Below are 23,430 nucleotides of genomic sequence, written 5' to 3'. Positions count from 1 at the left end.
TTGGGGAGCTCAAAGGGTTGGAATTTACCAAGGGTTGAAAAGAGAAAAATCAGAAAAAAGCATTTTTATCTTTCGTTCTCAATCTGCATCAACATTCACTATATATATATATACATATATTGATAGTTAAAAAAGAGAACTAAAAAACAAAACGTGATTTTTCCCTCATTGCTCTAATTAAAATGCACGACGACAAATTAAAAAAAAATCGCTTATTAACACCAGAGAGAATAATTTAAATGCAGTTTTTGCAAATTCAGAATACCTTTCGATATTGAATTAAATTTTAAACAAAATCAACAGTAACACAATATTCCAATTGTATTATAAAGAATTTGATTATCCAATTTTCTTTTAAATACATTGTAAAATGGAAATATAAACCTAACAAAAAATATTGAAGAGAAATAATAATAAAAGTGTGATTTATAATCACGAAGTAAGACATTAAAAATTTAATTTGATAATAAAATAGTGCAACATTTGCAATTTATGTTTCGAATATATATATATGTGTTTTAAGGGGGCAAAAATGGGGGGAAAGGGATTTAATGCTTAAGGGGTCAGCAAGAAACTATATATCAGTTCGATGCAGAGCAACTACATGGGGTTGGTATTGATTTTCTCGTATTTAGGGTAGAACGTTACTATTACGTTGCTTTACGCAAAATACCTTCAGCCCCATATGCTAAATGTTTATTGCCCAAATTTTCATTCTACAATATACCATTGATATTAATAAAAAAAAATACTTTTTTATAAACAAATATATATATATATATATATATATATATGATAAAATTTAAAAAAGTAAATTGTTACAAAATAATTCATGTAATTAACCAGAAAAGCCAAAATACATTTTTAAACTTATAAATTATTTCATACAATTTTAAACAAAAAAAAATAACATATTTTATTTTACGCTTCATTCACGATAAAGGATTAAAAGGTACGATAAGTTATTGCGCAGTTTTTCGAACATCGACTGATGGACGTCGTCGCTGTCAATTAACTAACCATACCTAACTGGGAAATTGGATTTCATAATAAAATATGTCTCAACGGAACCCAAAAATGATTCACGAGTAATTTGATTCTTTTTAATTTAATGTTATATATATTTCCTAATCTTCATTTATTAGAAATCCACGGAAAAAACTTTAAAATAAACTTCCCATTCTTTTTGTAAAAAATGTAATGAAAAATTTTCTACTGGAAAAATAATTCTTAAAAAAAAAAAAAACTCGAACCTTAGTCTAAAACAAAAGACTTTTTCTAAATATTTAAGCGATCGCGATTTTAAGAATTTCGAACACTCCCGGGACAAAAAAAATTACTAAAATGGCAAAAAACGAATCGCGCACAAGATATCTTAAACATCTTAATGTCTTAAAAACGCTACCAAAACATCTTAAAATAAGATGCTTCTTTTGGCAGTGAAAATTTAAACGATTGCGATTTTAAGAATTTCCAACACTCTCGAATACAAAAAATTTATTAAAATAGCAAAATATGAATCGAGCACTACCGAAATTATTTACTATAAATGTAAATTTATAAACTCACGTTTAAACAGGTTTATACACGAATTGCAACTGATTTAATGATCTTTGGGAATTTTCAAACCGCGCATTGTTTATGTCTTTCTACCTGAGGTTATACCCTTTGTACTTCAATGTAAACAAACGCAATTATAAAAATAATTCCAAAATCACTTCAACACATTTAAAATTCTTTGAAATTATATAATTTTTCAATAAATATTATTCTTTGATATTTTTAATTTTAATCGAGATTTTAATGCAAAATGGTCCGCGAACTTTGAAAGAAATATTACTTTCGATACATACAATAATTAAAGTCTCACTCCAAACAAAGAAAAACAAAAAAATTTGATTAACTTATTAAAGGAAACGAAAAAAAATCAAGGTCCTTCAATATCATCATTTATCATATATATATATATATATATATAAGAAAAATAAACGAAACTATTTTTCAATTCCAACTGATTAAATATTAAACCCAAATTAAAAAAATTTGTAATTTAAATTAACCTGCTATATCAAAAAATGAAGAAAATTAAATATGAAAATCAACATGAAATGCTAATTTCGTAAAATTTGTTGTACACGATGCAGTGAAACAAGAAATATATAGAACATATATAAATAGATTATATCATTAAAAATGATCATTGCTTACTCATGCATGTGAACGATGATTAACGTTTGTAAGATTTTTTTTTTTTAAATCTCGCTTATTTCTTTTACATATTAAAGGCAGGGAGAGTGGCATTTGAAATATGTTATTTAAATCCCAGTGGAAATATAAAAGTCGAATGAGTTCACTTTGTGTGACTCTCATTGGTCCCACGCGTAATATAGGTACACACGATAATTACATGTCCGGCGCAACAAAGTGTAGTTATTGCGCAATCATTAATTATAAGAAAAAGACTGCTATATATGTTCATTGACAAAAATCCATATATATGAATTAATCGAGTTTCGCGTGATTAAAGATCGCCGACCTTTCTGCGTGTATTATTGCAAATTTTTCGATTTTCTGATTCCAACAAAGAAATAACCTATATGATTAATTACTATTGGGGAAGGTCACAATATAGAACACACGATATTTTTGCACGCATTATTCATTACGATAAATTCACCCTCCGACAAAAAAAAAAGCTCGAGAAGTTAAAAATAAAAATTTTCCATTCAAAGTTTGTTGAAAAAAAAAAAAAAAAAATGTTACCTTAATGTGATAGGAGTTCAATTTGGTCCTCGGCAAGCTGTTGAATGCACTGAAGTCCAGACGACGAGAAAAGATGCCATTTGCTCCGCAGCTTTGTCTGCAAACAATATTTTTTTTACATAAAAAAAGAATAAATTTTTATGTCATACAAGATTTCATTAATTACATATTCACTATAACATCTTATTCATATTGACAATGTGAAAAGCTTTAATGTCTGCTAATGTTATTTATATATATATATATATATACTTATTAAAATTCAGTATTGAAAAGTGTTTAAGTATTCTTTAAATAAAAATAATGTCACAAAAAAAAAATTCTATTCTAAATTTAGAAACATAATTTATTCTGTAATTTAATTTTCCAAGAGTTGTACAAATAGCCTTTAAAAAGAAACTTAAAACTTTTCATCTTCTTTAATAATAAATTCTTTCAAAATTTTAATGTTTTCTTTTCTTCCTAGAAAAAAAGAGTATATTTTTTAAATATATAAAATAATTTATATTTATTCCATTTTTTTCTAATTTTCTAATTTTTTTTTTTTATGTGACATTGAAATTTAAAACATACATTTCTTAATTATTTTTTTCAACCTCGAAATTGAGTGAAACAAAATTATAATAGATTCCATTCGAGTTCTTGAATATATTGTGAAATTCGAGATTTTTGATGCTTTAAGCATACATATATATAAGAATAAGTCTATTCTTCTCAAATTTCAAAGAACTCTTAATAGAGTCAATTTATTTTGACGCAATATTCCCGCGGATGTAAATAAAAATCACCGAAAAATTCATATTTTTTTGTTTCAAAATTTTACGTCACGATGAGAGACTTTTATCTAACATAAACAAATACTTAATAAAAATTATAATTTTACAAAAATCCTGATTTAATCTTACAAAAAAAATAAATTATTAAAAAGAAAAAAGTTCAACGAAAAAAAAAGAGACAGAAAAAAAATAATTAAATTTCTTTCAAGATTTCACATACATAAAATATTTCGACTAGAGCACTTGTCAAATGATAAAAGCTGTTTATTTCAATCGAGAGTTATAAATAGACGATAAAAAAAAAAAATTCTTAATTGGTTTTCAAGTGATACACACGTGCATCCGCAAAACAAATTTGAAAATGAAAATATTAATCTTCTACATTCAAATAAATATATTATTATTTTTTTCATTATTAATTAACTATCTATATTATTAACAGTTAATCAAAGAAGTGAAGAAGAAAGAGAGAGAGAAAGGAGAGCGCGAAACGCAATTTATTCCTAACCACAGTATTATTGTGTCAAGCGTGGTGGAGCGGCGGAGTAGTGGAATTGACCTTCACCTTGGTATTTCAGCTTTATCGTTACCCGCATTAGTTATTTTAGGCAATGACAGTCCGGGGTCACAAAAACATTATGCACGAATGGTCCTAAAGAATATATAACATGACGAAATCGAAAGCGAGAATGAAAAAAAAACACACACACACAATTTCGCTTTTTATGCGTTCTTATGTAATTTACTTAACTGCTTTTTATTATTACCAACAGATGCTATGTTAATAAAAAAAAAAATTCATCTGTCAATCTGACTAAGTCGTGTGTAAAAAATAATAAAATAAAAGTGTGAGTCAACAGTTCCAAAAGAAAAGCTCTTTTTTTTTATCAAAAAGAAAACCTAATTTAAACTCTTGCACTTTACTATATTTTTTTCTGAGTCTCAAAAAAGGAAAGTGATCCAGCCATTAAAGAAAAAGAAATATTGAGAGGGACAAGTGCTCTCAATTTTCAGAAACGTCAATCACTCATCGTCACAGCTATTAATTTTTTAGTCAAAATTTATTTCGATATGGCTAATAAAAAATTATAAATAAAAATAGCATTTAATAATTTTTTTTTTTAATAATAATAATAACACGAAAAATAATTTGACTTAAATACTTTCTTTGTGTCAAATATTTTTTTTAATTTAGCAAAGTTTTTTTTTTTAATAACAACCGTAGGTCTGAAAATTGTGGATAGAAGTATTTTTAGAAACTATATATGAGGTCGCTCAAAACTTGTTTTATATCGATATACGTCCTTCGAGATGAGAATTCTGTTTTTTTTTTATGATGCGAATAGTAAGAGGAGCAGTTTGAAGCGTAATATATCGAAATGCTAGGCACGCGTTTATGCTAGCATTGGAGAAAAATTTAAGAGGCCCCAGGGGCTGATGCGGGGCGGTGTTAAAAATATTTTATAGTGAAATTTATATTCCGTAACCGGTTTTGCACTGGGCTCTCTGTGTGCATTATTATTGGGACGCGTTATAGTGTGGACGAAGGATCGAAAAAAAGAGGAAAACAGAAAAAAAAACATCAAGCAGGTTGAAAGGATACAAAATAAGAAAAAAAAAAAATCAAACGAGTGTGAGCGCCGATGGGCAAAGTTATCTAACTAACCTTCGCATGTCCACTAAATTCAGGACTTCCGAGTCTCCTCGATAATTATTATTTTTGTGTGTGTTGTAAAAATTGTTTTTTTTTTCCCCAATGAAGGCTATTCCCACGAATCTCGAAAAAATATCATCTCGACTAAAAATTATTATCAAAAAAAAAAAACTGGTTTTTAATGATTTTTATTACTTTGATACGAAAATTTTTTTTTTTCGCGATTCAGAAAAGTTATAAAATTTTATCTTAATTTAGATTATTATCATCATTGAGAGAAAATAAAATGCTATATAATTAAAAAAATAAATAATAAAAAATATTTTTCATCTCATTTCGTATATGAACGACTTTGTTTTTTTCATAGATATATGTAGATACATTAGCTTTTTTTTCTTGTTAAAAATTATTAAATTTTTTTTTTTGTTTATTACAAATCGTGACCAATATTATTAATCAGCGATTGGGTCAAATGGCGGAAACTTGAGATCCAAGTATTATAACAAGTTACGAGTGCGCTAATATAACGGTCACATTGCTCTGACATTTATGATACACATCGTAAATACTTTTGCAAAAAGGTTCTAAGTGGTCCGTAACATTTTTACAGTTCTTTTTTTTTTAGCCTACTTTCATGATAATTTCACCTCTATCTTCCTTCATGCAATATTAGATTACAAATGAGTGTGTGCGTCTATAGGAAAATAAAAATTCTATTTTATTGCTAAACAACTATCAAAACTTGTTTGAAATTATTGTAAATTGTGTGCCATTTCGAGAAATGGAACTAAAGTGAAAATGAGATTTAGATTTACAATCTAAAATTAGAAAATTTAAATAAATTTTTCACTTTTCATTTAAAAAATTTTAGAATACTTTTATATATATAGACAGTGACATGTATAGTTGCATATAAATTTGTTGGAATTTTTGATCGTCCTTGCAATAATAATAATAATAATAAAATTAACACTCATTATTTTGGGCCATAAAAATTTTATGCTTATGATAATCAATTCCAGAAAGCAATCTTATATGTCTGGTGTGTATTCAAATAACAAAATACCTCAACCATTTTTTAATGCTTACGTGTAAATATATTTTTTTCCAAATTTTTATTTCCTTTTTTTTATTCACAATTATTAACTAACATAATTAAAACTAAAAATTACAAAAATCTTTTAAATATTTTACTGAGAATATAAATTTTTAAAAAATACTAAAAAAACGGAGTCTGTATAGGATTCTTAATTACACACAGCAGCAATGTTAGTGGTTAAATATGCCAGAGTATGGTGAGACAGAAAACCCCGTGTGCATATTAATGTATTTGACATTCGATACCACAAACTCGATATACATTAAACAATGTTTTTAACTAAAACTATTTTTGTGCAACGAAGCGATGATTGTGCTGACTCAGAAAATATATATACCCTTCCTCAAGAATCTTGAGTGACGGATACAGATATCTATCGTAAGTAAAGATCAAATATCGAGCAAGTGTTAAACCTCTCTTTTTTTTTTTATTAAAAAAACATCAGACAAGGCTAAACCCTTTTATAATATGAAAACAATAAAGCCTACACACCTTTCAAACATGAATCATTCCTTTAGCACACAAGTAAATTTAACCTTAAATAGAATTTTTAAAAATATTTTTAAGAAATTATGTTTTTCAAATAAAAAATACAAAAAACTAAATTAATTTCCTTTCTCGTTGTACTCAAATAAATTCCTATCTAAACGATAAGATACAACACAAAATAGACGTCGTTTTTTTCGAAGCGACAAAAAAAAATTGTCCTTCTGACCGTGTCCTTGAAATTCTGAAATCACTACACGAATTACTAAAAAAAAAATACGTGAGCTTTTTTTTAAATTGTCTCACTTCCTATATGTATAAAATTTCTTTTTTTGATACAAAAAATAAATGAGAAAGACATTATATTAAACTAACTTGCACTTTGATATAAAATTGCAGATTTGCATTTCTACATTTCCGGTTTAAACAATTTAGCTTTTAAATGTGGCATTTTTTTTTTCTTTCTACTCAAATTTATAGACATAGGTTTAGCGGATGAGTTTTCAGAGAGACAAAGAGAAATAGAGGGTGAAGCCCCGGTAGTCACGTCGTTACGCGCCACGATTTTCAAGTAGCTTTCATATATATATATATATATTCCTATGAATGCGTGTTGTATGTACCATCTCTAATTGTATGCTAATTAGGCGCTTGATCAACAATATTCTTCACAGAAACGCATACCCTTCTTTTCTAATTAAACTAAAGAGATACATTTTGAGAAATGAATATCAAAAAAAAAATTTTATACAAAAATTATTTCAAAATCATTCGAAACGTATTAAATATGATAGAAAGTCATAAATATCTCGGTGAAATTATATATATATATATATAGTAATTTTTCATAATGGAAAAGAACATGTCTCGTGTTTCCTTTTATAAATAAGTATTAACAAATGTATTATATAAAGCGAACTAGATGCGACTATAAGCAAAAGGAGCTTACTCACAGATTCGTTTCCTGATGTGATTTATAACGACGTCGGCGAGGATTATATTATACTTGGGCAATCCAGTGCGAAAGAGGACGAATTCTCGGTGGCGATAAGAGCGACCGAGTTTTCTTTATCCCTCGGGGCACGCTCTGACAAAATTGTAATTACGCATGAATCTGTCTGGACAGGAAGGATAATAGTAGCTTCACAGATATATTTTTCTACTTGGCGAAAAGAGCTGATAAATTATACCAACCTCCCACATGATTTATAATACACCAAAATGAGCCAACAACCCCTAAGTTACGAAGAAAAAAAAAGAGGAAATAGTCCTAAACGGTGATTATAAGTAATTACAAATTCAGAATTTTAAGCAATCTACTATTTTTTAAAAATCATTAATCAGGGATAAAACAATACAATTGTAATAATTAATAATAATAATAATTTTTTAATATTGCTAATTTATTTTTTTATTTTTTTAATATTTAAATATATATTTAAAGTGGCACTGGATTTACTATATATGTATGTCAATTCGAAACTTTTCCATGACGTAAACATGTAAATAAAAATCTCCATTTGAGAATGAGAATCAAGTCATATGAAAGCGAAAGCAAATCCCTGGAGGGAAAAAGGTTTTTTTTTTTTTGATAAGCCTTGCTTCTCAGAAAGAGAAAATTGTCGCTTGCTCCGACGAGTGTGTTTGAAAACAGTTTTTTTTTCGTTTTCTTTTTAAGAATTTCGAGAAGGAGAGAGAGAGAGGGGGGGGGACCTCTTTTGTCACCCTTCTTGCGCAGCAAATTTCCAGTTCATCACTGACAAGAGATATCGCAAAAGACCTTGCGTTTGCTCTCACGTCAACGGGAGAGACGTCTGCTGGTGACAAGGAGCTATTCGCAATAGAAGCGGGCCGATTTAACGTTTTTCACCCTCACTTTCTCTCTCTCTCTCTCTCTCTCTCTCTCAGACTTTGTTCCTATATACATAGTATTTATATTCTTGTCAATACGTATATAACACAAACGACAATCGACCCTTCGATGAGGAGAGGGGAAATCCTGTTCAATCGAGATCTCGAGAGAAAAATACCAATAGCAGTATAGAGTATTGCATAATATTCGATGAGGATCAATCAAAAACGCGACAATTTTCTCTAATATATATATATATATATATAATATGAAACTGAATGTGTCAAATTCATCCTATTTCTTTTCCCCTGATTTGTGAGAAGGGTAAATCTCATCTCTTTTTGTATATACTAGAAGTTTAGCTGGTAATTGAGACCTTAACAAGGGGCGAAATATATAGAAATAAAATGTAAAACGAATCTCCGATTCGTAAACTAAAGGGTTTAATTAATGAATTTTGACACTGACACACTCAAATTAATGATCTATAATTTCATTCCTCTATTTTTAGATATATTAATTAAACCGTAGAGGTGAAAAGTTCCAATTCGTTTTCAAGAAAAATGTGAAAAGCAAATAAAAATAAAAATTCAACAATAATATCAAAAATAAAACTACGAATTGCACTGCAAAAAGAAGTATCTTATTTTAAGATATTTTGGTAGCGTTTTTAAGACATTAAGACATTTTAAACATCTAAATGCTACCAATGAGCCAAATGTTTTGAACGTTCAAATGAACGAAATATTTTTTTCAACCTATAAATTATTAAAAAATTATGATAGCAATGTAAAATAAAACAGTAAATTAAACAATTATTAAATTAAATAACTTCTTTTTAAATATTTAAAACAATATTTTGTAATAAAATTTGTACTTAAAGAAGTTGCAAAAAAAAAATTTCGTTCATTTGAACGTTCAAAACTTTTGGCTCATTTGCTACCAAAACATCTTAAAATAAGATACTTCTTTTTGCAGTGTGAAAGTAAATAACGAAACAAATAACTAAAATCATTAAAGTCTTTTACTTTTCAGGATTAAAAATCCTAGAAACTAAAAACAAAGGACGTAACAAAAAATGAATGATTGAACATTTGCGTAATTTGAAAAACTAAAAGTAATTAATCATAACAAATTAAACATAAACAAAGATTATAGGAAAGAGTATTTTCCTCGGCAATATAATAATGTACCCCATATATGAAGAGTGAGTTAGATTCAGGACATTTAGGATTAGGCTAAATCACCCCGGGGGATTAACAACGCTCGTAAGTCGTTATAGTGCTTGGAAACCAGTCTCTCCCTATAAAGCAGGTATGTATCACAATGTAGCCTATCTGCAATCTATCGTATCAGGGTGCGTAGTACCTACGCGCGTTCACTCCATTTTACGACAGAAGAGACATTTATGTGTGTGTGTGTGCACAGATTCAAGGTGCCCATTTATCTACGCCCCCGCATCTATTATATAACATCTATCATTACACTATGGTCCCATACCTCTAAATCGTCTCAAACATTATTAAATTTGCTCACTGAAAATTATACATTGTTTTTTTTTTTTTATTACTATTAACATAAATGTTTTCAACCAATTTTCAAATTTTTATAAAAAAAAACCCCGTTAACTCATTTTAGAGACAAAAAATAATTAAATGTTAAATACACCAAAACTTTGGTTCAAGAATTCGAATTTTCGTAGTTTAATTGAGTGAATTTAGAGACACACAATAATAGTTTCTGGCAAACATACAAGAGAGATCTTAACTGTTGTGATTCACTAACTTTTGGTGAACAGCTTGAAACCGCATTCAAGTGACAACAAAAGCTGATAAGGCCATTTTGTTATATAGAGGGAGTATGTATAAGGCTAAAACTAGAATCCCTGCTCTAAAACACAAGAGAAAACGTATTATGTACTTCATGAATATATATATATATATATATAGTCTCGAGTACCATACAGAAAACAACTTTTGAGTGTGTGTCTAATGCAATAACTGCAACAGAAAAGTGATGTTAGGAGGATCCTCAAACTCAGAATATATATATATGAGATTCGACGTCCCTCGAGAGACAAGTTTCATGTACACACACACACACACTCTAAGCACTTAGAAGATAATTAAAAAAAAAATTCCTACTACCCAATATACTAGAATTTAATCTCGCGAATTCTCAAAAAAAATCAGGATTTATTTTAAAAATCAAAAAACAACTAATACTAAAATTATGAAAACTAAATCGTAAATAAAAAAAGTTTCTGATAAATAAATTTATGTACTTGCGATATTTTAATAACTAAAAAGAGTACATATGAAATTAAAGAGAATAATTTTTTGAATTAAGAGGCCTGTCAAATTTTAAATTGCCATACGCGCAGATAAGATCGAACAATGAGATTTGTGCTTGGCATTTTGAGTAAAAACTCTGTTTTGTATCACTAGGCAATATCTGAAACAAAATCAAGAAGCATGAAACGAACTCGAGTTTCAAATTTCACGGCATGCATTTTTCTCATTGAGTTACGATCCCAGTGGCATTATGTACCACATCGCTTGGAGAATCGTAAACTGATATTTTTTCCCTAAGCATATGTATATATATACATATATATTGGATGCATTATCATGACTATATACACGAAGACGATACGAGCTTTGACGATCTCTCAAAGTTGAGATAAAACTGGACATTAACCAACCAATTAGCAATAAACTGTAATAATTCACACTCTCGTTTTTTTTAATTTTCTATAACAAAATTAAAAAAAAACCATTTAGTTCCTTTGATTTGTAAATTATACGATAATCATTAATTAAATATAAATATAATATAATTATAAAAAATATTTGCTTTTAAAGAATTTAAAATATAATTATTTTTAAAACTGTAATAAATTAGAATTAATAAATTAATTCAAAATGAAAATCGAAATATAAATTAATTTTTCCTTATTTTTTTTTGCAGAGAACCCCACACACAATAACATCGACAGGAATATCTACTTAACATTTTGATCTGAAGTTATAAAGAAGGACAGGTTTGACGGCAAAATCAGGAAGTGAGATGCCTGTTAACAAGGTTTCAATCCTATTGAATATGACTCTCAAGGTACATGTTCACTCGAATGAGATGATAAATTCAATCTTGCCGTCATGAGAATAGACATTGAGAGATTTTTAAATGATAATCGAGAGAGAAAGAGAGTTCTAAAAAATCATAAGACAAGAATATTGAAACACTCGACAAAGGTTTACGACAAGAAAAGAGGATTTTCTCTCTCAAGCAAGGTCTTGAGGTCGAAGCCCGTTCTCGTCAGACGGATTTACAACAAATTTGGACTTGATCCAAGATTGCGCTGTGTCGTGACTACTAGAGAAGAAGTCTATTGACCCATCGTGAATCGTGAATTTCATTCTTCACATAAGAGATCTTTATTGTGAAACAAAATTTTATTATTATTATTATATTGTTATATTAATTATATTGTATTGTTTTAGAAATAATTCGTTATTATAACTTATTGCCATTTCAAAAAAAAGGGGGGTATATTGGCGGAGAAGCCAAAAAATAAAAAGGGTACCAAAAAAAAGGAACATGAAACTGAGAATGTCAGAGAAGAAAAGTGATGGGAAAAATAAAAGGGAGAGTGGCCAAAAGTTTAGGGTTATATTTAACGTACAGAATACTACAAGCTTTTTGAGTGTATGTATATGCTCTGCGGGTTCCTTATCAAATTATGAACCGTTCGTACACTGAAGCTGCTCATGGGTATGCTTTCCGCTCTCGTATCGAATTACATATTCTGCTACGTGCTTCGCTATACCTCAGTGAGCTCTGACGGGACAATAAGCGTCCCGCGGTAATTCCAAATGAGAAATTCGACACCCGTAACGTGCATGCCACCAATTTTTTTTCTTTTTTGCTTTTCCTTTATATATATATATGCGCGGCTACCAAAAAAAAACTATTCCCAAAGCCCTAAAAAAAAATAAAATCAAAAAAATGTTATGTCTACATCTAATTAACAGTCAACCTGATCAGCACCTTTCTTCTTAAAGAAACAAAAAAAAATCAAAGGAAACAAAAAAAAACATCAATCTAAAAATAACAACGAAAAATATTGACCACTTAATTCAATTAAAGATCATGCACTTAAAATAATTCAAACACAATGTCATCAGAATCATATATATCGCTTATCGAAACGATTGAAAAATATCTTATACAATCTTTTTTGGAATGGCTCCAATTTGGAATTATGCCAACTTTTTTATTAGCCAAATTGTTTAACAAACATAACGTTTGTTTAAATAAGAATGTCTTTCAACTGTGTAAGAATTTTTTTTCTAAATATTCATATATTTCAAAAAAAAAAAAAATCGTTTTATAGTTATAGCCACATTAAAATGGGGAATTTTATAAATTTTTATTTATAAATTACATTGTATATATGTATGACATTAAAATGCATCATATAATAAACAATTATAAATCAATTTAATGGGCAATATTCAAATAGCAAAAAATTACTCTTACTGCAATAAAAAAAAAACGAGAAATAACAAAACGTAAATGAAAAACAGTGTTCTACATTTTGAAATAAAATATATATTGCAATAATTCAGATAAAAAATTGCGCAATCATGATTATTTGAGGACAAAATTAATTCAATTATTATCATTCAATATATATGATATACCTGAGAACTTGGAATGAAAATTAATGATTCTGTTTTATCAAAAAGTTTCTGATACGATAATAAACATATACTAAAATAGGTAAATGTGTAAAATTATATTGAAGAATATATTTCGGGAGTGCGAAGCCGACAATAAGAAAATATACACACGTGATAGGAATATATATATATATATATGCGTAAAGCATGAGTTCATAAATATTAACTACATATATGAGCGGGTCAATCGTGAAGGCCCAACGAGTTCTGAACCTGCCCATCCTTATACGATCAATACATTTACATAAATTTGATAAACAGTTCGTCATGCATTGGTGAATAACTAATACAAGTATATATGTATATACATATATGTTCTTTGTCACATGGTCATAAATGTGGTCCACAGACTACAATTCTTTTATACACACGGATATGTGTAACCTATAAAAGTGTGGGTCAACGTGTGAAGGTCACTCATCGTCGATCCGAGTATTTAAAAAAGAAAAAAAAATATATCCCTCTATCTTTCTCTTACTCATTTCACATGACGCATTTATCTTCATTTTCTATTTATAATACGAATCTTTATTTCTGTTTACAAAGTCGCGTAAGTATTATTGGTGCGATTTCAATTTTAAATCTCACTTTTTTTTTTTATTCATTTGACCGGACATTCAAAAATATATGCATTTTCAACGCAAACAAACCGCAGATGATCTTAACATTCGTTGATTATTCATATACAAGTGTGTTTTTTTTTGTTCATTCAATGATAATGAATTCCATTTAGAAAAATAAATTAAATTTCAGTATACCAAATGAATATATAAATATATAAAGAATTCAAAAAAGACACAAGTTTTTTTTTTGGCAAAATGAAAGTAATTATTATAATAACAAAAATGGCAATTTAAAAAAAAAAAAATTAAAAATCTTTCTTGATTATTGTAATTTTAGATATGGTGAAATAAATATTAGAATTAAAATAAGACTAAGAATTCATGAGGAATAAAATTCTACTATATAAAGTACCCTTGAGCTCAACCTCGTGCCGTGGAATATAAGTTCAGGGTCAGCCTTCGATCTCGGCTACTACTTCTATACCGCTATTACATTTTTAGAAAAGGTGAATAAACCTGAAACTTCCTTGTTTATCATTAACACTTTCAATTGATTTTTTGTTCTTACAATTACAACTCCCCTCTCTCTCTCCAAATAAATAAAAAACAAAATCTAAAAATATATTTCAAATTTCTTTTTCTTAACTCTATATGATGAAATATAAAAATAAATTATATTCTACATTTTTATCTTTAGTGGGTTTTTTCTTTGCACGATTGAAAAACACACAATTCATAAAAAAAAAAGTTGACGATTTTACGCAATAACATGGGAAGATGTAAAAAGAGAATATTCTAAATTGACAAAATATACATTTCGAGACATTATCTATATATACATATAGAAACCTGTTTTTCTAGCCGAGTTAAAATAGCCAAGACAGACTATTTCTGTATATTAAAGATTATTTTCGTGTTATTAAGATTTTTTAGCGCAACATTCTATAGATATAATATAACCGATAAAAACCACGTTCTTGATTTAAATTTTGTGTCGATGTTTAAAATTTTAACCCTGACATTTTAATAATTTTAATAATTTTATTTAAAAAATTCCCTCATTATATTATAAATCGGACAGACTTTGTGAATGATTTGTGTGCGTCTCATGTGAATTACAGCGATGTTTATCAAAATTACTTGGCGATTTATAGCTCACATTTTAATCTGGGTTCAGACCGAGTCTAATTGGTCATTTATTCATCACGCGAATCTTTATATTTATATAAAATGGATAACCTTTTTTCCAAGATTCAATAAAAAAAAATACTTAAATAGAACATTTTTTTTACTTTTTTATCTTTGGTCATCCCTTATTAAAATTTTCTTCAAAAAAATTGATTTTTACAATATACTATATATATAAATATATTTATGTAAAATAGTTAAAAATTCTCACATTTGGTAATTTGCGATATTTGAAATTTAATTAATACCCACTCGCTACTGAATAAACATTATGAATTTCTATTTATTTTTTTAGCTCTCAACTATTATAATATCCTGAAGAATCTAATCATTCTTTAAATATTTGTTCTGTTAATGCAAATTGAAACTATAATATTTCGTTATTTTATTTGCAAAATTATCTGTAAAAATCTACTCATTTTTTATAAAGAAATGATAAAAAAAACAAAGAAAAAGAATCGAAAATAAAATGTTTTCAAGATTAATTTTAATTTAAGATTAATTAATTAATTTTAGGAATACTCAATTATTTTACGTTTCTTAACATTAACCGAATATCGAGTTTTTTCTGCTGACTTTTTCTTTATAAAACCAGATAAACTCTAAGGTCACTTGAGATCCAATTTTACTGACGTAAACGTGATTTTCAACTCGAACTAGATATCACGTACTAAATTATTACAACGTAAGATCACGTTAACCTTCTCCCACTTGTGTGAGGAATGCATTTCACGTTATATTAGGTCAAGTTTATTATAAAAGGACTGCATTTCGTTCAACTTTTTTCCCACTATGCATTTTTTAATTTATTTTATATTCTCATCATAATAAAATAAGGTGACTTTTAATTTTTTGCAATTTTTTAAAAATTAATTTTAATAATTACTTAAATTGAACAAAAATTCAGTTAAAAAAATTAATTTACTAGTTTTAAACAAAAAAAAAAAACTATTTTAAAAAATTATCTGCTGAAAACTAATTTTCCTATCAAAAAAAAAATGGAAGCAATTTTAAAAATAGAATAGAAACGCACTTCACACCAAAATAAATGATTTCAATATAATATTTGATAATAAAGCTTCTTTTTCTATTTTCCAAGATTGCGAAAAGTATTGCGGAGGATCTCGAGAAAAGACGCTATAAACACATTAAGAACTTTCCAAGCTGCTTTTTTCTACTTTGAATTTTATTTCTTGCTGCCAAACAGTTCTTTAGAATTCAATCCTGGATCTCCTTAAAAGTGCCTCGCAGACTTCTGTCGCAAAATGCAATGAAAAACTGGTTGAATTTTTCAACAACAACAAAAAAAAAAAAAAGCATCGCAAGTTACCAACTTTGAATGTGAAGCAGCAGACAATATACCTAATTCGAAGAAAGTGATTTAAACTTGTTATAAGCAAAATGTTCCCTTTTACAAAATATAAAAAAAAAATTTTTTAATTAAAAAGTTATTTAAAACAAAAGCGTTTCAAAAAATAAATTTTCAATTAAAATTGAACAGGCTACAATAATAATCTAACTCATCGAAAAAAGAACGAAAAAAAAATATATTTTGTCCATAAATTCAAAAACTTTGTCATTTATCCAGAGACTTTGAAAAAATATTATGCATTTCGTCTGATTTTTGTATAACCCACGCACAAAAACAAAGCAGTAAACAAAAACTCTTTGCATTGGATAAATCTCGCTTTGCAAATGTCAAATTTGAATATAAAATTGACATGTATACCGTGTGCAGACTGCAATATATATATATACATATATAAATACACATATACTGTCACATATGTGTCACCCTCGTCTCTCGTTGTTTCCCATTTGGTTATGAAGAGCATCTCGCGTTATTTTTGGGGATTTGAATTTATTCAACGTGAGGATTTTTTTTTTCGCTTGTTACACTCACACCTCAAAACCCATGGCAGTAGTAGTAGTAGTAGTAGGAATGGACGTATTCGGGAGCCGCAATGCGACCTATAAATTCTCTTCTTGCTCGTGTTTGCCTCTTTGCCAAGGGGTTGGTACGACCCCATGCGTATATAACTACGAAACGGTTCACGGTCGCCCAACGTGGTGTTTTAACCAGAAATAAATTGTGCCGAAATAGTTTGGGCTTTTAGGAAGACGATTCTCAACGTCTTTCATTGCAATTCTTACCCTCGTTTCTTTTCAACTTTTCTATATATATATAGATATAGAAATATTCCACACACGTCGCATATGTGGTGTGTGCCATTTTACTTGATCGCTATGTAATTGCTTACGAGAGTGTGAAGGTTTCGAGAACCCAAATTCTCAGGCACCCCAAATTTCATCCCTTTTTTTTCTCTCACTGCCTGATGTTTTTCGCTTTCAAGACTCTCCCCTCTTGCGAGCGATTCGTCATTTTTTTCCGTCAAGAACAAGTCAGTCATTATATATGTTATTTTATTCCATTATCATTGCGCATGTGTTATTTTCATCATTTTTTAGACTTCTTTTCCAAACAGTCAATATTCAATGCAAAAATTTTCCAAACACATTTTCATAAATTTCTTTTTTTTTTACTAAATGCCACTTTTCGAAAATTAAAAACAAGAAGGAAAAAAATTTACTTGGAAAACTAAATCAATTATGAGCCAAAAGTTTTGAACGTTGAAATGAACAAAATTTTTTTTGTAACTTCTTTAAGTACGAATTTTATTACAAAATATTGTTTTAAATATCTAAAAAGAAGTTATTAATTTAATATTTGTTTAATTTACTGTTTTATTTTACATTGACATTATATAACTTCTAATAATTTATAGATAGCAAAAAATATTTTGTTCATTTGAACCTTCAAAACTTTTGGCTCATAATCAATTCTAATCCGCTGAATTTAAAAGTTAAAGCTTTAAAAGCTACGAAATCAACGAAAACCTTTCGAAAAAATGTGTTGCAAATTTAAAATGTTTTTCCACCCTTAAAATAAGATTTTCTTCTCACTGTATAATAAACCCTAAAAAAAAAGAAACTAAATAAACATAAGCAGCCGTAAAAAAGCGCAACATAAAAAGAAAAAACTATATAAAAAGAACACTCTAAATAAACATAAACCATAAAAAGAAACGGAATAAAAAAAAACTAAAATAAAGTGTAAAAAAAGAATTACGAATAAAACCCAAAAACGTAGAATTAAAATAAACATAAAAAATTATTAGATTCTCGAATCTCTTTTACTATACATAGAAAGAAATATTTTCCTTTTGTTATGGAATTATTATTTAAACCCCCCCCCCCCCCGAGTTTTGTTCTTTTGAAACAAAGAATTAAAAAACGAATTTCTGATTCCCATATACGTGAATGAATTTTGCGACGCACATAATCGTCCATGAGTGTGTTATTGCGGTGTATATTCATTCGACGCAACTGACCTTGAAGGATGCAACAGCGCCTCATGGCCCTGAAGTGGTGGCCACGGTCAAGGCTACAGACTTGTAACACGGGGGACCCATCGTCGCAAACCGGTGTTTCGCCATATAGGCAGCAACTCAACCATCGAAGAAGAAGAAGAAGAACCACCTAAAACTCCCCATGCAACAACTTGCATTTTGCTTTGGATCAGGGACCATAGAGTGTGTGGTACGCGTACTACTTTGCGGGCTTCTTCTTCTTCTTCTTCTTCTTCGGGGCCCGCATAACAAAAACACGTAGCAGAGTCGCTTTATTATTATTTTTCCTTTTTTAAAACCACCACCACATTGGAATCCGGTTTTGGCTTTAAAAATCGAAGCAAGGTCGACTCGTTGTCTCTCCCCTCGAAAATTCTCATGTTCAATCCGCATGTTGCGCGCGGAATCAAAAAGTTTCGATATATATATATATATATGTATGAAGAAAGGGACGTGGAAAAAAAAAATTCAAAAAATAGATCATTTTCTTTGTCATGTTAAAATAGTTCAGAGAACTTGTAGTGAAGAGATCATTTTTTATATTTAATCATTATCTCCCCTAAAATTTACAAAGAGAGAGAGAGGGATCATATACTGACACTGAATAAACTCGATGAAATTGATCAAATCTTCTTTCCTGATATATTGTTACACTCCCTACATAAAATTCATAGAATTTAAAACGATTCTATTATCTTAAAATTCACTTAACCTTCACGAAAAATAGTTTAAATATTTTTAGAACACACTTTTTTTTTTTTTTAATTCCCTAAAGAATTTTAAAATTATTTTTTCTGCAATTTCATTATATAAATATTCCAACTGTATTTCAATAATATACACGGCAACGAAGATAAATTCTCTCAAGTGCAATTCAATAATCCTGTGTATGTGTCAAGGGGTGTAGAAAGGAATTTCTCTGAAAACAAAAGGGAAAATATCTTTTGGATATTTGCAACCTTGTTAAATTACAGCGACCCCTCTTGAAAGAAATTAAATTCCAAAGAGCAAGCAATCTTCATGGGCTGACCCTTATCTCGACTCCTCTTATATATATATATATATATAAAATTGGGGTGAAAATGAAGAAGGCAATACATACCTCACTTCTGATCACGATTTCAACCTTGACCTTAGGGCTAGTTACATCAAACATCCAATCAATCTTATACGAAAAAGAGTTAAGACAATGAGAAACAAATCCAACACTTGACATTACGAAAAAAAAATATATATAGAATATAGTTTTGTTAATATTAAAAATAAAATTAAAAAAATTAATCGAAACTTCTAATCTTCATTACATGTTCCTCTCAATAGAATTTTATAGATTTTAATCTATAATTAACAAAGAATACCAAGGTGGTGTCTCGCCTTAATCTTTAGTTAAGATTAAAATTATATATATATTTTTTTTTTATAAACAGCGAAATGAAAGCCGTAGATTTTATATAGTTTGATAGAGCGTATAGCAATGATCTTGTTCGATCGAAAGAGTATGCGTATATAAACGACAAACAGAAATAGGACAGGTTTCCGAAGCAAGCAATCTATATATAGATTATATAGACTATATAGTGTCGCGTCAGCAATATGGGAGGGACAAGACTATTCTCTATAGACTATAGTTTAATGTTTGTTATCTCCCTTTTTTAATCCACGCTTCTGTCTAGCAAAATCTACTATATACTCTTACAATAACGACCTACGCACCTTCGAGGTACAAACCTACGTTCATTCATGCGTGCGTGAATACCTATCGTAAACGTAAGGATTCTCAACAAATAAGAATCCCAGGCGCCATGAAACTCGACAACAAACGTGAATCATGCCGGAAATCATCCAACCCTCTTCCGCGAAAGTCTTCAACATGTATGTTCTCATCAAAAAAAATATAAACCCCATTTTTAAAGAATAATTTTAATAATAATTTTAAAAAATTATCAATTTTTAACAAGTTTTAATTTTTTATTTAGTTCATTTTTAAAATAATTTTAGAAGCAATTAATTAATTAATTCGATAAAGCTGAAGGAAGCCGCTTTATATTTAATAATTTTGTAAATATTAAATAATTTCATGTGAATTTTTCATAATTTAAAAAAACCTTCTTAATTATGTAAAATAATCCACAAAATGTAATTATTAAATTAATTGTTTATAAATAATTAAAAAATTGTGTCCAGAATATAGTGGCTATTCATATTAATTATGAAAAATTAATAAAACATTTCACCACATGCAATAATTAAAAATGAAAAGTTTTTTAAAGAAATAATTTAATTTCTGTTTCATTTTAAAGTGTTTTTTAAAAGCATTGAAAAGTTTCTTGTCTTTTCAAGGCTTACAAGGATCTATAGAAACCCTATAAGCTGTTAAACTAAAATTAATTAATATAATTAAACTAAACTACTAATAACTGCGAATACACTAACAACAATTAAAGATACCATTATTTGAATTTATCAATAATTACAATATTACTTAAATAGTTATAGATAATATATTATTAGCTGTATTCAACGAAATATAAGCAAAAACAAATTACGTGAAATATATAAACACACAACCTCTGTCTTTAAAAAAAAAAAAAATGAAATGTTTTTTGTATTTAAATATCGTGGGAACTTGGGCCTTACATTGCGCAATGGGAACAATAAATGTGACCTTGAAATGCCTGACACGAAAATAAACACGATTTTTGTGAAAGACAAGCAACATATTCAAAGAGAATACAAAACAGATTTACAATTTTTAAATTTGGAAATATCAAATTCTAAACGCAGATAATAAATTATTTCCAGTTAAGAAATGTTATTTTAAAACCGAAACGAACAATTACGACAAATTTTGACTGAGAAATACGATTTGAGAACTCATAATCAATAAATAAAAAAAAGGAATTTTAGTTCAAAAGATACCAAATTGAAAACAACATTTTAATCAAATTTTACTTAATGTGTGTTTGCATTATCAGTTTCTTTTATATTAATTAAAAATTAATTTATAACCAAGTAAATGTGTTTAAACCACAATTAAAACATTTTTTAAATTAAAAATAGTCAAATTTCTTTGATTGATAAGAAAAAAATTAATATTAAATCAAAATTATTCTCACAAAATCCTATTGTACAAACAATTGTCATTTTAATAACAAATTGCAACATATTCACTAATGCTACTATTAAAAATCTATTTTTAGTTACAAAATGGCAATCTAAAAAAATTCTATTTACTGAAATATTCAGAATTATACACGCCAGTGCACTCGACATTCCAACCATAAAAAATTGAGGTTAGAATCGTCTTTAACCTCTTTTGAGTCAATTAAAAACATCTGTTAAACGTCAAAAAAAAGGAACCAAACACAAATAAATAATAATAGAGAAAAACCAGACTCACCGAACTCTATCGCTGAAGAATTCCACCTTACTCTTCTTCTTGACAAGTGCCTGGGGTTGATGAAGAGGGCTGACGCTGGGCTCGCTGGATGCAGGCGGAGAGCTGGACCCATTGCTGGATGAAAGAGAACCAGCCCTTCCTCGTCCATTCTCAATAATCTGCACATCAGATCCTCGAACTCCTCCATTCACATGATTAGCATGTCCCGGTGGTCCAGCGGAAACAGCAAGACTTGGTCTTGTATTTTGTCTATTCCTACGTTTTTTCTTTTTAGCTTCATTTTCCTCGTGACGATTTCCATTCACATGATTAACACCTGGTGCCAACCAATCTAAATCTTTTTTCAAATGTCCACGTCCACAGCGACATCCACAAGCTTTAAATGCCAAATCATAACCCTTCTTGGTCCAGAGATTCTGATGACGTTGACGTTCTGACCAACTTCTGGCACGTCCACAACTTTTCAAATATGTCAACACTGTCTGCTCCCATGCGTCAAAACATTCTCTATGCATAAATTGTCCCACTGGACAATTATCATTGTTGCACGTCACTTTAATCACATCCTGAAGTGAATTCATACGTATCAATGCATCTCCCCGAAGACACTCACCACTTGGAATACAGCAATGAGTTGTGTTTGAATGTTGACCGTTGACAATCAAGTTATCCATGGTGTCGTTATGAAGACTGTTATTTGTTGTTGGATCAATTAAAACACCACCATGCCCATTGACCTGTCGTCTTGGGGCCATAGTATTCCAAAAAACTCCAGTCTCAAAATTTTCCTTAAATGAATCCGTTGTCTTTGATGAAAAAAAAAGCAATAAAAAACAAAAACAATCCCAAATTATTCACAAACAATCGTCTATTGTAGTCTTGAGCACTATTTCATTCTAACACACCCTTGAAAACTTTTACCCCAAATGTTTTTATGGAACCACGTGTCTCGGAAAAACCCTACACGAAAACTACCCTCGGAAAAGAAAAATCCACATATCATCGAGTCTTAGGGAGAAACGGGAGGTCAAGGTCACTAGGCGAACACACACGCGAAAAAAATCAAGGTCACAAACAAAATTAATAACGCGAATTAACTTTTTAATCGAATAAATGTTAACTTGAAATTGAATTCGATGAATAAACTGTGAGTGTCAGGGTCACCACCGCAGCGCGTGGGACAGAGGGGGTGGCTGCGGGGTATTTTCGATCGAAATACTACCGGGTTGTCTCTTTCTCACTCACTGTTTGTCATCACCCTTGAAAAAAAATTCTTCAATTTTATCACAATATGTCACTGGGGATGAAAAATATTGTTGAAAACATATACGAAGCAGGAAGCCGGCTTTTTTGCCTTTTGTTGAGGCAGCTCTTCGCACAACGAAAAACACTCGCTCACACGTAGGGTGTACCAGTCACTGAGACAGTGGCAGCATGCCGGCTCAAGGCTCGGCGCGGGCGAACGCGAAAGTGAGGCCCCATTGGGTGAAAGCG

The 23,430-nt window shown here is 29.1% G+C and overlaps 1 protein-coding gene across 1 annotated transcript in view; it reads right to left on the bottom strand.

The window, feature by feature from the left end:
• LOC127288171 (headcase protein) overlaps positions 1–23,352 on the bottom strand; it is a 145,953-nt gene extending 122,601 nt beyond the window's left edge. The window contains exons 1-2 of the mRNA XM_051315477.1: positions 21,937–23,352; positions 2,764–2,860 (exon numbers count right to left, since the gene is read on the bottom strand). Of these exons, the coding sequence (XP_051171434.1) occupies positions 2,764–2,860; positions 21,937–22,691 (852 nt within the window). The 5' untranslated portion in view covers positions 22,692–23,352. The remainder of the gene's footprint in view (positions 1–2,763; positions 2,861–21,936) is intronic.
• Positions 23,353–23,430: the final 78 nt, after the last annotated feature.

Source organism: Leptopilina boulardi, unplaced genomic scaffold, assembly GCF_019393585.1.
Source record: "Leptopilina boulardi isolate dan_hultmark-lab unplaced genomic scaffold, ZJU_Lbou_2.1 LbouV2_38, whole genome shotgun sequence".
NCBI classification, from domain to species: Eukaryota; Metazoa; Arthropoda; class Insecta; order Hymenoptera; family Figitidae; genus Leptopilina; species Leptopilina boulardi.
The sequence above is the reverse complement of the archived record's forward strand: the minus strand, read 5'-3'. Positions and strand labels throughout refer to the sequence as shown.